The following is an 18,078-nucleotide window of genomic DNA, read 5'->3' as shown; positions in this document are numbered from 1 at the left end:
GCTGCCTTTTACCAAGTGTCCAGCTCCCTTTTACTACTGCTATCCTAGAAGGTCAGGTTCCGGGGTGCCCAGAGCAAACAGTCCTGATGCTTAAGCAAAGTCTAACAAGAGCACCCTGAGAGATGATGATTAGAGGCAAATCCGCCACTGGTCTTGAACACAGAATTGAACAAAAAATTGGGAGTTTTTTTCCACATTATTTTCCAACCTCAAAAAAAAAAGTTTTAATCAGAAAGTGATATATCTTTAATCCATAAATATTACTTGTAATTTAGATCCTGCAACTAAAAGAAAATTAAACTCTTGAAAGGATATGAGGTCCAGCAAAGAACTGTGTGTTCTGTCATTCATACACAGCTGGGCTACCATCTCTGCTCTCAGAATCTCATCATCAGACATTCCTAAAATTAAAAACAGAATTAATATATCTGAATATTTATATATTATAAAGAAACAACTTACCACACAATTAAGTTATTTTACCAAAATGAGATGCTTCAAAAATCATAGGGCAAAGAAAACAATGCCCCAATATAACTGCAGTTTAACTACCCTGGTATTTGCAGTTCCCTTAAGTAAGGGTTCAAAGAATATTCTAAAAGGAGTATTAATGGTAAAACATATCGTGTCAAGAGTTTGAAATGCATCCTTTCCTTTTTTTCCATAAACCAGTTACTACCACAGGGTAAGGGGAGGAAAGGGAGGTACCCAAGTATTTGTATTAGTGCTTTTTACCTAAATGTAAACGAAGACTCAAAAGAATCACAAGAAATGTAAGAGCGCCTTCTAACATGGATCTCTCATGCTCTGCATCAAGTACTGTGTTTTGATGTTGTGAAGCCATTGTCAACAAATCCACTACCTTAAATCTATTAAAAAAATATTTGAGACAGATTTTTTTAAAGTTAAGACAAAATTAACTTAAATTCCAAATACTTCCTAATACCTGTATTAATAAAACTATGCTTACCTTTCAAAGACAGATGAAATAAAATAATCCGGATCAAGTCTAGATGCACAAACCTTTAAAAGATCAATAAATAAATAAATAAAAATAAAACCCACAAAGTTTATTTCTCAGTAGTCAGTATTTATTTATTCAGTATTCTTTTTCTTTTTTTCTTCCTTTTTTCCCCTCTGGGTATGCACATGGCTTGCAGGATCTTAGTTCCCCAACTAGGGATTGAGCCTGGGCCCTTGACAGTGAAAGCACCAAGTCCTAAGCACTGGACCATGAGGGAATTCCCCAGTTTTATTTCTTGTGTTTATCATTCCTCTTATTTTCTGTATCGCATTTGTTCAACAGCTTACCTGGAAGCAAGTCTTTTATATGCAAGTCACGCTTGCCCTTTATTTAACTCACAGACCAAGCCAATATACCCCCAGGCCCCTTGGCCAGGGCTGGTACCAGATAGCTGGGGATAGCCTTTATGCCCTAAAGCTCACCAAGATGATTCAAACCAGCCAATGCTAAACTACTTCCATAGCCCTGCCCTGCCTTTCCTATGGAAACCCCAGTAAAGCTTCTGATCTAGGATTGCCCCTCATTCCTTCTGTCTCCTGACAAAAATCTAATGCTTCCCCTTTGGTCCCTGCGTGGCATGGCATGCCTCTCTTCCTTTGGGAAATGTTAAGTAATAAAATTCTTCTTTCAATAGCACTGACCTCTGTGTCCTCATTTAGTCACCTCTATAAATTAAAATCCCACAGGTACAAATGAGATACTTCTTAAGTTCAATATCTGCATCACTAGATTGGCTTACCTGTAACAGGTAAATGTCAGGATCAATCATGGAATTACAGAAATGAGACTGGACATAGGTCATGGCTTGTCCTTTGATCTGCAGACCATTTCTTACCCACATATTGCTATGGATTTCAGCAAGACTTGCCTAGTAAAACAAAAATTAATTGAACAAAGAAGTCATCTAAAGTCAACCTTTATAAAATCATGTTATGATAAACAATCATTTCAAAATATTTTACAGCTTAATCATAGCATAAGCCTGATCTTCTGTCCAGTATTTAGGATATTCAGCTCAAATATATAATTTTAAAATAATCACTATATTTTATATATTTCTTCTTTTGGAGCTTATATATGAGCTAAGTTTCCATGATGACTCCTGGGTACATTTATAATAATATTCACTGAACCCTTAAATGAAATCTCCTGCATTGCAGACAGATTCTTTACCGTCTGAGCCACTAGGGACTCCAGCCAGCCCAAAAGCCTAAATACATACCTGAATTTGGAGTGGGTGAATCATTAGTTTCATTAACATTTCCTGATCTGGTAAAACAGAATCCAAATCTAGTTCTTGACATTTCACAGCCTAAAAATTGTTATAAAAAAAGTTACTAATTGAATACATATTTCCCAATGTTCAAAAACAGATGAACAGAGTATTTAAATGAAAACTTTTACCTTACTCAAAAACATAGCATAATAACGATGTAGTGGCAGATGAAAAGTAACTTGGTTAGGTGCTGGCTGGAAAGAAAGAAAATCCAAAGTCAAATAATACTTTATCAAATTCAAAGAAGGTTTTGAAATGCTAAAACAACACTTTCACCTTGATTTACTGGCCTACACTTTTTTTTATCAAAAAGTAAGATTTTAGAAGTTACAGTTTCTTTTTTTTTTTTTTTTCCCTCCTCCCTCCTCCCTCCCCATACCATCCCTCTGGGTCATCCCAGTGCACTAGCCCCAAGCATCCAGTATTGTGCATCGAACCTGGACTGGCATCTCGTTTCATACATGATATTTTACGTGTTTCAATGTCATTCTCCCAAATCTTCCCACCCTCTCCCTCTCCCACAGAGTCCAAAAGACTGTTCTATACATCAGTGTCTCTTTTGCTGTCTCGTACACCGGGTTATTGTTACCATCTTTCTAAATTCCATATATATGCGTTAGTATACTGTATTGATGTTTTTCCTTCTGGCTTACTTCACTCTGTATAATAGGCTCCAGTTTCATCCACCTCTTTAGAACTGATTCAAATGTATTCTTTTTAATGGCTGAGTAATACTCCATTGTGTATATGTACCACAGCTTTCTTATCCATTCATCTGCTAATGGACATCTAGGTTGCTTCCATGTCCTGGCTATTATAAACAGTGCGGCGATGAACATTGGGGTACACGTGTCTCTTTCCCTTCTGGTTTCCTCAGTGTGTATGCCCAGCAGTGGGATTGCTGGATCCCACTAGAAGTTATAGTTTAAAAACCCACTGTAGAAAAAATTATTCCAATTTAAAGACCCAAATGCAAGTTCCTTAAAGACAGAAACTATATACTCAAACTACATACTCAATCCTCTGACACATCTCGTACAGAACAAGGGATGGAAGATGTTTCCCTTTATAGTCGGCCATTTCAGAATCTTCAAATGCATGCACAACAAATGTGATGATAATAACAAAAACAATAATCACAGCTAACATTCACTGAGTGTGCCGGTCACTGTGCTGATAAGCACTTTATTCATATTTAATTTAATCCTAGGAGACCTCTATGGGGTCTGAATATTTCAATTTTATGAATAGGGAAATTCAATTTTAAAAAACTTAAATAACTTCCTAAAGCTAACAGGTAGTGAACTGAGAAGCTAGTCTGCTATATTCAGAATTATCTGAGGGTCTGACTACAGCCCTATCCTGAAGTGCAGTTAAACGGCTTACCTAGCTGGATGAGATGCTCCCCGTATCAGTGGTGAACACACAGTCTCTATAGGAAAGCTTAGTACAGTACATGTCAAAGATCTTTGATATCCTTGTGGATATTATAAAAAGTGTATTTTAAATCTATGACTCCCATGGGTCACACTATTGCTAAAGGGCAAACACAAATAGTTGTCTTTCTTAAACAAGAAAAATGAAACATTAAAAGGTATCATTTGTTTTTAATGCTTCTATAAATTTTTAGTAAAGTTTTCTCCTGTTAAAAAAAATCTAGCCAAAACATTCTCATAATTATGCTAATATAGTATCATATTGAGTCATAAAGATTTGAAATATGTCACCATCTATGAAAGAGTTTTTTCCAAAACCAGTATGAGAATAAAATCCTCTTTAACATGTGAATAAACATCTACAGAAAGTTGTTCTAATAAATGTTTGACTTCCAGAAAAAGGAAGGAATTTCTGACACATGCTGCAATGTGGATGAACCTTCGAGACATTATGCTAAGTGAAATAAACCAGTCACAAAAATACATGTACTGTATGATTTCACTTAGGTATGCCGAGCAGTCAATATCATAGAGACACAAAGTACAATAATGGCTGCCAGAGGCTGGGGGTAAGGGAAAATGAGATTATTGGGTTTCTTAGGAACAGAGTTTCAGTTTTACTAAACAAAGTTCTGGAGGTTGGTTGCACAACAATGTGAATAACTGTATACTTTAAAAAAGGTTTAAAAGGTGGTAAATTTTATGTGCATTTCACCATAATCAAAAATAAAAATCAAACAAGTTTGCCCTATATTACTATCATCTTTTGAGTAACATAACATATACCAACTAGCTAAATCATAATCTCCTTCAATTTTCTTTGAAGGCATCAAGAACAGTGGTGAAGAGCAGGCTCTTAAAAGCTGGGTTTGCATGCATTCAAATCCTGACTCTGCCACCTATAGCTATAAAACTGAGAACAAGTTACTTCACTATGCCTAAGCTGCCTCATCCATAAAGTGAAGATAATAAGCAGATGGACAACTGTGAGGATCAAGTAAAAGAACACAGTACCCAACACACATTTCTATTAACTGCCAAGCCATAGGCTCTATCTTGTCTTTTAAGGCTTGAGCATATGCTAAACACACATTCTTCTGCAGTTCTACACTCCATAATCTCCCTTTGTCCAATGTCACAAATAAGCTACTTGAAAAACTCTTTTAACACTCCTTCCAAATATACTGAGGTGTTCCTCAGATTCCATTCTCAGCTTTCTACTCTTCTCATTTGAGACACTTTGTTCAGTTTATAGCTTTGGCTGCCAACACAAGATGACTACTAAATCTCAGCAGAAATCTCACTCCTGAACTCCAAACCCTACATTCAAGTATCTACTGAACATCAACACTTAATTAACAACCCGTGGGGACCACAAATACACTGTGTCCAGACCAAACTCAGCATCTTTGCCCTATAACTCAATCTTTCTCAGTGTTTCTTCTGCAAATTCCCAGTAATACAAATCTGAAATGTAGATTCCCTCGAATCTCCTCCACTTGATAAGGCGTCAAAGTGTGTTTGATTTTCTAAGTACCTCTTAACTCTACTTTTTCCTCTCTTTCCACATTGCCTCTAACCAACCTTAGCTCAGGCTCTCAACATTTAGTGCCCAGATTTCAGTGCTAACCTTTGCTTCTATCCTTACCCTCTATAAGAAGCTTTTTGTGGTATCTGCCTAGCTCACAAACCTCCCTCTTATTCCCAGAATGTCCCTTCCTCCCCACTTTCCAAATACATACACACAGGAATTGGAGCCTGACAGTCAAGTTTAGAGTAGTCACATCTGATTAGATCAGGGCAGGGGATCCCTATCCCATCATGGACAATGAGGTTCTCTCCCACTTGAAAACTGAACTGGGATTTAAAGACATCTGTGGAGATTCTTGGAGTATGGCTGAAACTGCAATATAAGGCAATTATAGGAAGATAATGTTCAACACAGGCAAAAAAAAAGCACAGAAAAACCAATCTACAGAAAGAGAAGAAAAGAATGAGGGAGAAAGAGCAAGGAAAAGCAAGAGACAAGAGCTCTTGTTCAGCTTTCCACTCAGTTCCTGAAGTCCAGAATGCCATAAGATCCCTGAACGATCTCTCTGTACTCATAATAAAGTATCCCTCCTTTAAATCAGACTGCCTTAAAAGTGTTTTGAAAAGAAGCTTAATTAATACATCTACTTAAATCTGTTTTTAAATGCATATTAAATCTTCATACTGCCAGGAGGTAGTCTTATTGAAACATTACTTTAACCCTATTTATCATTTATCCATTTATCATCTTTTAATGGCTCCCTATAGTTTTAACCTCCTTTAACTGTCCAACTCTTGATAGGACTCTTTGGCTTTATCTATTGTCATATAAACTCATACACTGTAAGTAGAGCCTTTGTATATGCTTTTCCCTTTGCCTCAAATGCTATATATACTTGCTCCCACTGGATTAATGTACCATAAGACTTTGCTGAAATGACATTTCTACTAGGAAGTTTTTCCTGAGTCCCTCAGGGTAAATGAGATGCTCCACTCTATTCTCCCCTATAGCACCCTGGTCAGAATTTTATACAGAAGCGTTCTGATCAAATTAGCCATTTACTTGTCTTCTATTTCCTCAAATTAGGAACCCTTTCATCACTGTATCCCCAGTGTTTAGAACATAGTAAACATTCAATAAATATTTGCTGGGTGAACACATGTTCTACTTTCCTCTCATGAGAGAAGACTCTAACTACTCTGCTATATACTCATAAATGTTCCTCTGCTATACACTCATAAATGATATTTAGAATTTCAGGATTCTTAAATGGCCTACACTTTTGGAAAAATTTATTCCATCCTGTGTTCTAAGTGATTGTTTGATTTGTCTTAATTCAGTTCAAAAATTATTATTTACTTCATCTGTGCTGGATTATTGCAGTAACTTCTGACCTCCATTCTCAGGCTGACAGAACAAATATTTATCACATATGAAATCCATGCCTCTTAGTCAATCCTCATTGGCTAATAGTATTATCTTAAAAAAATGAGTAGAGAGACTCGGTAATGCTTTAAAACAAACAAAAACACTGTCAGAAGACACAGCTATTTGATTTGTGACAGAGCAACAATTTTTACTCAGGTATGCCTAACTCTAAAGCTCTTTCCATTGCCAACAGCTAGTATAGCTGAAATACTACCAGACAAGCAGTTGAGAGATGTAGGCTCTGGACCCAGAATTATTAGTAGTTTGCCATACAACTACAGGCAAGTCATTTAATATCTCTGTATCTCCATTTTACATCTATGAAAAAGGAAAGGATAATAACATCTTCCCTACTTAACCAGGGTTGTTTTCAGAAACAAGTATGTCAAAGCACTTTAAGAAACAAGAAACTTTTAAACATCGTAAAAGACATATTGTTTGATTCCCAAATTCTATTTAATCTTTTATTCTTTTTTCTTTAATTCTTAATTCTTCTCAGTTCATTATCAATAACAATTACTTTTATTCATGCCCACAGAACACTGACCAATTAATAAAGTTGTGGTACCTTTCCCATCAATCTCCTCTATTCTATTCACATTTGCACTGTCACTTTTTCCTCCCTGAAAGAAACTGATATTCACTCCTGAGAAATATACATTTAATAACATTAAAAATATATCCTTCTCTAGGAAATAAGCAAATAGTTAATGTACTGTAGAATCCCCTAAATAACAAATGATTGGTCTCTTACTTCCCACTTTTGTAAAGCCTAGTGATTTTATGCTTATTCTGACATCTTTCCCTTATCCCATGAAAAGACAGTCATTATTTTCAAGGTTAAATGAGATCTAACACTTTTCTTAAATGCTTTTACATAATCAAAAATATACATACCTCATCTACGAAGTTAATAGCATCAAACCAGTCTTGAAGAGCTTCAAGGCAATATCTAACAACATTTCGGGTATATTCTTGAGTTTCCTAAAATAATAAGCTTTATAAATTTACAGTATATAAATATATATATGCTCAACTTCAAAGTATATGCAATGTATAAAAATGGTTATGTGTATTATATATATGTAAAATAATAAAATATACATATTTTCAAAATAACCACCTTTGCCATTTCAAGAAATCATCATTTCACAAACTAATAGTAACAATTAGTGATAGTCATAAAAATTAAAGAACACAATATATCACCCTCTATATAATATATTCCTGAAAATGAATCAAAGCTGAAATAAATTTATGTGATGTAAATTGGATTCCATTTCAAGAGATCCTAAAAATGTAAGTTCCCTACTGTTATTATTGGGTGGAGTTTCTTTTGGAATGATAAAAATAAAAGTTCCAGAAATAGATGGTTGCACAACACTAAGAATGTATGTATTTAATGTCACTGAATTGCATACCTAAAAATGGGTTAAAGCAGTAAAAAAGAAAAATTATGTTATGCATATTTTGCCACAATAAAAAAAAGAGGGCAGAACATATGAGTTCTATAAACAGCCTGTGAATATCTTAGCTTGCAAACGACTATGTTCCCCTTAAAATAAGGGTACTGTGGAAGAATATTGTGGGCTTCCTGGGTGGAGCTAGTGGTAAAGAACCTGCCTGCCAGTGCAAGAAATGTAAAGACTCAAGTTCGACTCAGGGTCAGGAAAATCCCTTGGGGGAGGGCATGGCAACCCGTTCCAGTATTCTTCCCTACAGAATCCCTAGGACAAAGGAGCCTGGCGGGCTACAGTTCATAGGGTCGCAAAGAGTCGGACATGACTGAAGTGACTTAGCACACACACACGAAAGAATATTGTAATGTTTTATGGAGAAATTGATTCAGTGAAATGGGAAAGTATTAAGTTACACAGAAAATTAAATCATGATAGCCTCTCTTTAAAAAAGTAGGCAAAGGATTTGAATAGACATTTCTCCAAAGAGGATCTACAAATGACGAATAAGCACAAGAAAAGATGCCAACACTATCAGTCATTAGGAAAATGCAAATCAAAGTCACAATGAGATACCACTTTATACCTACTTGGATGGTTATAATTTTTTAAATGTAAAATAAGTGTTGGCAAGAATATAGAGCAACAAACTCTCATACATAGCTGGTAGAAATATAAAATGGTGCAGCCGTTTTTAAGTTAAACAGAGTTACCATGAAAGTGAAAATGAAAGGTGCTCAGTCATGTCCGACTCTTTGCGACCCCATGGACTATATGGTCCATGGAATTCCCCAGGCCAGAATACTGGAGTGGGGAGCCATTCCCTTCTCCAGCGCATCTTCCCAACCCAGGGATAGAACCCAGGTCTCTCGCACTGCAGGTGGATTCTTTACCAGCTGAGTCACCAGGGAAGCCCACAGAGTTACCACATGACCAAGCAAGTCTACTCTCATATATCCAAGAGAGTTGAAAACATGTATTTACACAAAAACCTATACAAATGTTCACAGCAACATTACTGACAGCAGCCAAAAACTGAAATCAACCCATGAATGGACAAATTAGTGTGATATTCCTATGCTATGGAATACTATTTAGGAGATTAGTGGCTTCCAGGAAATGAGACAAGGTTGGAACTGAGAGGCTGAGTTTTCTTTTTTGGCAGGGGGTAGGGGCACAGGGTTAAAAATGTTCTGGAATTAGTGGTGACAGCAGCACAACTTTGTGAATATACTATAAACTACTTAACTGTATAGTTTAAGAAGATTAAAATGGGGAACTTCATGTTATGAGAATTTTATCTCAATAAAAAGTTTTTTAGAAAAACATTTTAGGGCATCAATGTCAACAAAAGGTACCATCACTGTCAAACAGGTCACTGTTGTGAAGAAGTAAATGAAAACAATGTGCTTACAACGCTCTACGTCACGCTCTAGCACTGTATCTGACAAGTGCTGGTTAAGTGCTCCAAAGAGTCATGGCCAGACTCAACTTGTGTCTAGCTTGCAGTAATCTAAAGCTTGCCACTAGATGGAAATTTCACAGCTTATTTGTTCCTGTTTAGAAAGCAAAAACTAGTGACATTCTAGAAATGTGCCATCCCTTTATCCAAGCTATCTATTATTAATTTAGTATAACTTGTTCAATGATCCCTTAGCACTTTTAAGAACCAAATAGCATACAAGGCAATTATACAAAGAAAGTAAGCTATCAGGTGAAGTTCCCTTTTTTATTGCTAATCCTTTAGTTTTACATTTTATAATTAAAAAATATAAAGAAACAGCTTTTCAAATACTTTTTTTTCTAGTTTACAGTTCTAAAACCTCACAACACTGCTGCTAAAAACTCTAGACATTCCTCTTTAAGAGACAATTATAGCAAAGTGATAAAAAGCACTGGTTCTGAAATCAGATGGATTTGTTTTCAAACTCAAGCTTCTACTTGTAGTTGTGTAAATGTGGACGAGTTGTTCAACCTCTGAAAAAAAAGGGATGATACTACCTACTTTTAACAGATGCTATGAAGATTAGATAAGAACATAACATAAGGAATATAGTATAAGAATAAAGTCTGGCATAGTATAGGCTTTCAACAAGAGAATATCTTATCTAGGACCCAGATGTCCCTTTAGCTGACAAACTCCTCTCTTAAGTATTACAAGATAACATGAGCTCATTTTTCTCTCTGTCGTCTTCACTTCTTAGATTAAGGGACCCAAAATACAATGAAATCCTGGCCTTCAAAAATGAAAAATTACTACTGCCTGAAAATAATGATTTCTCTTCATCACAGAAACATAGCTTCAGTCTTATAATCCAAATGCATCCTAAACAGTTGTCAGAATAATCTTCCTAAAATACTGATCTTTTCATATCAACATCAGATCAATCCTCTCTCCAAAGGCAGCATCTTTTCTGTTGGCTTATATGATGCTGCACTCTTCTGTTTTTTTCTCCTTTCCCTTCCTGACATTTAAATGTTAACTTTTTCTTCAAAGTCCATTTCCCTTTTCTCCCAACTTGACTGCATTCCATCCCCTGGCAGTAAATGCCATTTTTATTCCCAAGGGTCTAAAAGTTATACCCCAGCCCAGACTTCTTTGAGTACAAAACTCATATATCCAACTGCTTATTTACTATTTCCACTTGGATGTTTCAGAGGCATCTCAAACTTAACATATCTAACTCTGAAAACTTTAAACCTACTTTTCTATTATCTTTTTCACCTCTGTAAAATTATCTCCATATATAGCTACTCAAAAATTTATCTAACTCATCAATAACATACACTCCATCACCAGCCCTTTTGGTTCTACCTTGAAAATACATCTTTAACATTCAAAATGCACCTTTAATACATCTTGAATTTCAAACCTGAAATTTCTAGAATATTACCACAGCATCTTAACTGGTCTATTTGCTACTAGTCTTGATGCTCCCCATACTCTCCTCAATCCAGTCTTTCCAAACAAACAGAAGGAACTTTTAAATACAAGTCTGATCACATCAAACCCCTACTTTAAAACATTCACTGGCTTCTCCTTAAAATTAAAGCCAAGGCTTATTAACATGATCTATAAGAACCTGCATTAATAATCTACTCTCTGCCTATCTCTCCAATCCCATCTTATTCTCTGGCTCCAGCCACAAACTCCTTAAAAAGACCAATTACTTTCTTATTGGGGGTAGGTTATTTCATACCATCTCCCCTACTACCAGCCCTAATCCCACTTTTATTCATATAGCTGGCTTCTTCATATTTTTTCTTCAAAAAGGCCTTCCCTGATCCTCAAATCCATCAGTCTCCACACTCGTCATTCTCACAGTAACCTGATATTTTCCTGTAGAATATTTACAAACGCTTACAAAACAAGTCTACGTGCTTACTTACTTAATGTCTATCTCCACTACTAGACTGCTCCATAGAGCAAGAACCACATCTATTTGATTTGTCTGACACCCAAAACCCAAACATCTAGATAGCATCTGGCATAGAACAGCGTTCAACAGACTTTTTTTTTTCAAATAAATGAACAAACAAATCTCATATTAGATGACAGGGTTTTTTTTTTAATAAATGCTACAATGGAGATTAAAGGAGGTACTACAAAAACAGAGACTAGAATCATAAATCTGAAAGAAGTTAAAATGAGCAGATTACATGTCAGCTGAGTCTTTGAATACAACCTCTGAAAAGCTAATACTAATGGCTTTTCATTCCAGTTAGAACTGCTGCTAAGATCCTGCTGTACACCGAACAAGTCAAAATCTGTAGCAGTGACACTTAAGCACATATATTTTTTAAGCTTCCCAGATGATTCTCATGTAAGAGAAGCACTGGACTAAGCAGAAAGAATGAGCGCATATGTCAAAAAAAAAAAGGACTAATTTGAACAAAAGCACTGAAATCAAGAAAGGAACTGCATGCTGAGGAACAGTAATCAAACCAATGAAGGCATGGAGGTAGATAGGGTATAGGAAGGCAAATTATGACAAATACATTGAAGACAAATTGTTGAAGTTCTTAAATCCCTCTACAGGAAATATGGACACTATCCTGTAGACAGAAAGGAATGTGAATGATTTTTAAGCAAAGGAGAAATAAGCACAGAGCTCAGAAGTAACTTAGATATTAGGAAAGACTAGAGTAGGAAGACTCTAGAGGCAGAAAAATCAGTTAAGAAGTTACCTTAACAACCCAGATTTTTTAAATACTGACATAAATAAAACAGAGGAAAGAAGTGGTAGAGAGAGACATTTCTGGACAAAAGAGAGAATTCACGGTATCTGATTATAGTTTGAACACAGCTGGGGAGGTTTCTATATTGGAAAGCTGCATCATTTATAACACCATACATAAAATGACATAAAGGACACAGTATAGACACATGTTTTTAAAAAGTTAGTTAGGAACCTGAGAAAACTCATGTACCTATAAGGAGAATACCAGAATATTCTGACATTCTACACTGAATAACCAGAGCTATTGGAAATTTGAACCTGGCTAGCCTGTAACAAAGTTGTGAGTCATCTGTATTAAGAGAAAGCTAGAGTCATGAGAGAAAATAGAAAGCCACTTAAAGAAACACATACATTTAAAGAATATATGTAGAAGAGTCTCATAATAACCCTGTGAGTAAGAGCAGGCTTTGCTGTCCCATTTCTGTTTTGTTCCCTTTAGGTTTTTAAAAGAAAAAGTCTGAGAAGTTCAAATAGTTTTAAATGAGTTGACCAAGTCACCTAAGTTGAAAGAGGCAGAACCAAAAGCACTATACAATCTTTTGCAGCATGCTTACTGGTACAGGCTAGCAGGTAGGACTTCACGCGATCCATACAGCAAAATCTTAAGTCCTTAGTTTCATAGGGCCAGGAGATAACATTTTTCTGAACTATTCAAGGATTCTGGAGACCCATCAAACCAATACTTTAAAATGCAAAGGTAAATATATGTATTTTTATAGAAAGACAAAAACACATGCAATTATAAGTGAGCCGGGCTTCTCTGGTGGCTCAGACGGTAAAGCGCCTGCCTGCAGTGCGGGATACCGGGGTTTGATCCCTAGGTTGGGAAGATCCCCTGGAGAAGGAAATGGCAACCCACTCCGGTACTCTTGCCTGGAAAATTCCATGGACTGAGAAGCCTAGTAGGCTATAGTCTATGGGGTCTCAAAGAGTCAGATGGGACTTCACGTTTCTTAATCAATTATAAGAATTTATGTTGTTGTTATATACTCTTAGGTTCTTTTCACAAACAAACAGGAATTGCATGAAATGTATATTGATTTTGTTCTTGGAATCTTAAAAGTGTAAACTTTACTGCAGTTTATCCTCATCCCTTGAAAGATAAGAAACATTAGGTAACTAACTGATAATGGATAAAATGAAACAATAAAGATGAATGTGAAGCTACAAAGACTATTTACAGTAAGGGAAGGCTAGAAAGATCTGATAATTCATTTACATAAATCAAGTCCAACCCACCTAAGAATAATAATTAACTGTCTTAGGTCAACTTTCACAGAGCTGAATTCAAAATTAAACACTGCATATTATTACATACAAGTAAACAAGTCAATGTTTCCACAAATCTTCTTCTTAAAATTATTTTAAAGGTAAATACAGAAATTAACAAAAATACTTTCAACATACCCTAACTTTACAGTGTGATAAGAGTCCCCACATTGGCTGTGCACAGGCTTCAAGTTCAGCAGCAAAGGCAGCATAGTAGGTCTGAGATTCAAACTCCACATGCTCATTTAGTTCTCGCTTATTTAAGTTCATACCTTACAAAAATTAAAACAGATATAAACCATGCTGAATGGAAACAAACACCTACACTCAAAATTAAGTAAAATACTTCCTCATACCAAACAGATTTTAATGTTCACAAATGGCATAAATGACAAAATATGTACAGAAATTAATAAATTATTAAAAATAAAATAGTCTGGTCCTTTCGGAATTCTTTATAAACTAGACTTTCTTAAAAACATTTTGTGAATTATCTCTTTCTTATATAATATAATTGAATATATTAAATAAACTCAAAACTATTTTAATTGGCACTGGTTGAACTTTTTGTGGAAGTGTTAACAATCTTTCTTATAAGAAAATTTCTAGATTAATGCTTTAAAATGCTTTTTAAAATTACACTGCTATTTCCTATATAATAGTTTGACTTTTTTCATAACTCTGATATGTTTCATGAGCACTTTATTAATACTTACAAATATCAATTAAAATGAGACATTTCACGTGTAACTGAATGATGTGCTATTTATTATCTTTTAATTAGTGTCTGATAGTTTACTATTAGTAATTTTGCAAACTAAAAATAAATAAATAAGAAAAAAACTAAAATTCATACCTTGAAAGAAAGATACAAAGTTCATCCATGTCACTAACAAACCATGGTCCTCCAAAAATCTCTTAGCCACACTTTGATGAGAAAGGATATTAATAAAATCACTGACAAGAGGCCAATAAGTGTTATTCTTCAGCAATGCTTCTCCACAATTCACTACAACGTGTAAACTATTTTCTTCATCTAAAACAGACACAAACACATACACCCAAAAAAAATCAGCTTAAAAAAAATAGCCTGATTATCAATGATAAAGATTATATATTTTAGAATCAGAGTCACCTAAAGTCAAACCCCAACCTGACATTTAATACCTATATGGCTTCAGGTATATTACATAACTCTGAATCAATTTCCTCACCTATAAAAATGGGGAAAAAACACATATATTAAGGCAATTAAATGAAACATTAACATAACACTTAGCACATCATTACAATTATTATTACTATCTGTCAAACATATTACACAATATTGAGTTATGAAACTATAAAATACATACATAAACTTCTTAAGCCTTAAAAAAAAAAAAAAAGCCTCAAAGTTTAAACACATCATTGGAAGGAAGCGATGGGGAGGATTAGGCTTGTATAAAATCTTTACTATTAGAAGTTATAGCATGTATGTATTAGCTCTCTTGACCTATTTCCCTATTCCACCTTAACTGATTCACTGGACAAACAAGCCCCCCGTTCCTACTGTAAAACACATTAATACCCATAATACAAAGAATGCCCAAAGTTGAGCCTATTCCAGACTACACAAGACCCAAGGTATATGCTTATCCAGAGTCTGTTTTGTTTCTGTTCATACTAATTGTTCTTTGTATTATAATCATAAAATTTAAATCACAAGTATATAATCTGATAAAACGCGAATGCATAAATAGAGCTATTATAAAAGCTGGATTATAAGCTTTTGAAAGACAATAAAAGTGCTTAAGAAAATCTTGGAGGAGAAAAATCATAAGAGTACAGAAGACTTTCAAAACTCAGACTGTTTCATAAAAATTTTTATGTTCTTATTCTACTTTAAAGAAACTGAAAATGGAAATCACAGGTCCTGCTTTACAAATGTAGTATATACAAGAAGGATAAAAGAGAATTCCAGTAAAGAATACAATAACTTACAAATGCTTTGCCCAAAATGAAAAAACTGGAGAACAAACAACCATTCTTATGATTTAAGTTAAAATCCTCTGTTTCAGATATCTATGTATCATTTTTAAACAATTCCTCACTCTAATCAACTTTCTAACTAACCACCCTATTGTCAAACTCATCAGGGAAGAGGGCTTCTACTGGACTCCATATTTCTATAAATTAAATTTAGGTTTCATTCCGTGAAATTATTTTACCGAACTCAAACTTAACAACATATGAAACAGGACCCACAATAGAATGAGAGAGGGTATAGCTGAATGAGGAAATGGAGATAAGGGAGGTTTTACAAATTACCTACACCTAAGATTTGGAAACAGTGACAGACTTTATTTTGGGGGGCTCCAAAATCACTGCAGATGGTGATTGCAGCCATGAAATTAAAAGACGCTTACTCCTTGGAAGGAAAGTTATAACCAACCTAGACAGCATATTAAAAAGCAGAGACATTACTTTGCCAACAAAGGTCCGTCTAGTCAAGGCTATGGTTTTTCCAGTGGTCATGTATGGATATGAGAGTTGGACTATAAAGAAAGCTGAGCGCCAAAGAATTGATGCTTTTGAACTGTGGTGATGGAGAAGACTCTTGAGAGTCCCTTGGACTGCAAGGAGATCCAACTTGTCCATCCTAAAGGAGATCAGTCCTGGGTGTTCTTTGGAAGGACTAATGTTGAAGCTGAAACTCCAGTACTTTGGCCACCTCATGCGAAGAGCTGACTCATTTGAAAAGACCCTGATGCTGGAAAAGATTGAGGGCTGAAAGAGAAGGGGACGATGGAGGATGAGACGGCTGGAGGGCACCACCGACTCAATGGACATGAGTTTGAGTAAACTCCAGGAGTTGGTGATGGACAGGGAGGCCTGGCATGCTGCAGTTTATGGGATCACAAAGAGTCGGACACGACTGAGCGACTGAACTGAAGATTTGGAAATGTTCTCTGACAGCTACAGCCATTATGAGTGAGTGAGCAGTTGATTTTGATGGGACAGTGCTTAGGGATGCCGAGATTTTTTTAACTTTTATAAACATTGAGAATCACTGTTTAATTGAAATCAGAGGATGAACAAGCAAAATACAATTAATCAAAATCACTATTTTCCTGACACTGCTTTAAATACACTACTGTCCTTGTGAAAAATACCTTGGAATCTATAATGAAACAAAATGACTAGAACTTCTATTTTTATCCAACTGATACTTTTCCAAATATAGATACAGGGACAGCAGTGATTCAGTGTTAGATGATATTCAGTTCAGTCACTCAGTCGTGTCTGACTCTTTGCGACCCCATGAATCGCAGCACACCAGGCCTCCCTGTCCATCACCAACTCCCGGAGTTCACTCAAACTCACGTCCATCGAGTCAGTGATGCCATCCAGCCATCTCATCCTCTGTCATCCCCTTCTCCTCCTGCCCCCAATCCCTCCCAGCATCAGAGTGTCAATTCTTCGCATGAGGTGGCCAAAGGACTGGAGTTTCAGCTTCAGCATCATTCCTTCCAAAGAACACCCAGGACTGATCTCCTTTAGAATGGACTGGTTGGATCTCCTTGCAGTCACTCAGCAACAAATATTTACTGAGTTCCTACCGAGAGTTCAGCATTCTAGTAAGCTCTGAAAATAAAGTGGAAAGTAAATCAAGATTTTATACAGTCTCTTTCTCTGCTGAGATTAATATAAGAAGATACAGCATGGTAGGGCTGTAAGAGAAAGAGTACAAGAAGTCCTAAGAACAAATAAAGCTGGTCTACAATTTAGGAAAAAGAGTTTCCTGATGAAGTGATGTTTATACTGAGATTATACATCATTCTACAGAATGATGTAGAAATTGTGATTAGCCAAACAAACTAGACATGAGGAGGAAAAGGTATTCTAGGTAGAGGAAGCCGTATAAAAAAGATTGGAACTACTGGACAAAGAATGCAGAGGTTAAGTGGCACCAGTGAGTCTAGATGGCCTTATAAATCAGCCTTAGCAGTTTGCAGTTCATGAGACGAGAATGGCAAGCCACAGGGGGGGTTTTAAGCAAGAGAGGACATGAATAGATGTTTAGTGTGGAGAGTGATTATAGAAGAGTGCTGATGACTAGTAATATAAGGCCTAGAGATGGCAATGGCTTGAACTACGGTACTGGCATAAAGAGCAGAGATGAAAAGAACTGGTTATTCTAATATATTTAAAGGATTTAAATGACAGACCTGGTGATGGTCACTATATCTACAAAGAGTAAGAAGTCAAAACTGACTCCTAGGTTTTAGGTTGGGCAGCTCTGTAGATGGTTAGTGTGGTGCCAAAACAGTAACCTGAGCACTAACACACACAAACTTATAGACACACACACACAGGTAATAGGAAAGAAGCAGAACTTCATAGACAGAGAATGAGTTTTTGGTGTTGACATTG

At 35.8% G+C, this 18,078-nt stretch overlaps 1 protein-coding gene across 6 annotated transcripts in view; it reads right to left on the bottom strand.

The window, feature by feature from the left end:
• The window catches only part of UBR3 (ubiquitin protein ligase E3 component n-recognin 3), a 204,981-nt gene that overhangs the window by 119,386 nt on the left and 67,517 nt on the right, over positions 1-18,078 (bottom strand). For all 6 annotated transcript variants that reach the window (XM_070358202.1, XM_070358205.1, XM_070358208.1 and 3 more), the window contains exons 9-17: positions 14,519-14,698; positions 13,801-13,934; positions 7,593-7,679; positions 2,429-2,494; positions 2,247-2,336; positions 1,764-1,892; positions 971-1,023; positions 736-869; positions 316-401 (exon numbers count right to left, since the gene is read on the bottom strand). In XM_070358202.1, coding sequence (XP_070214303.1) covers positions 316-401; positions 736-869; positions 971-1,023; positions 1,764-1,892; positions 2,247-2,336; positions 2,429-2,494; positions 7,593-7,679; positions 13,801-13,934; positions 14,519-14,698 — 959 coding nt within the window. The remainder of the gene's footprint in view (positions 1-315; positions 402-735; positions 870-970; positions 1,024-1,763; positions 1,893-2,246; positions 2,337-2,428; positions 2,495-7,592; positions 7,680-13,800; positions 13,935-14,518; positions 14,699-18,078) is intronic.

Source organism: Bos mutus, chromosome 2 (genome assembly GCF_027580195.1).
Source record: "Bos mutus isolate GX-2022 chromosome 2, NWIPB_WYAK_1.1, whole genome shotgun sequence".
In the NCBI taxonomy this organism is placed as follows: Eukaryota; Metazoa; Chordata; class Mammalia; order Artiodactyla; family Bovidae; genus Bos; species Bos mutus.
The sequence above is the reverse complement of the archived record's forward strand: the minus strand, read 5'-3'. Positions and strand labels throughout refer to the sequence as shown.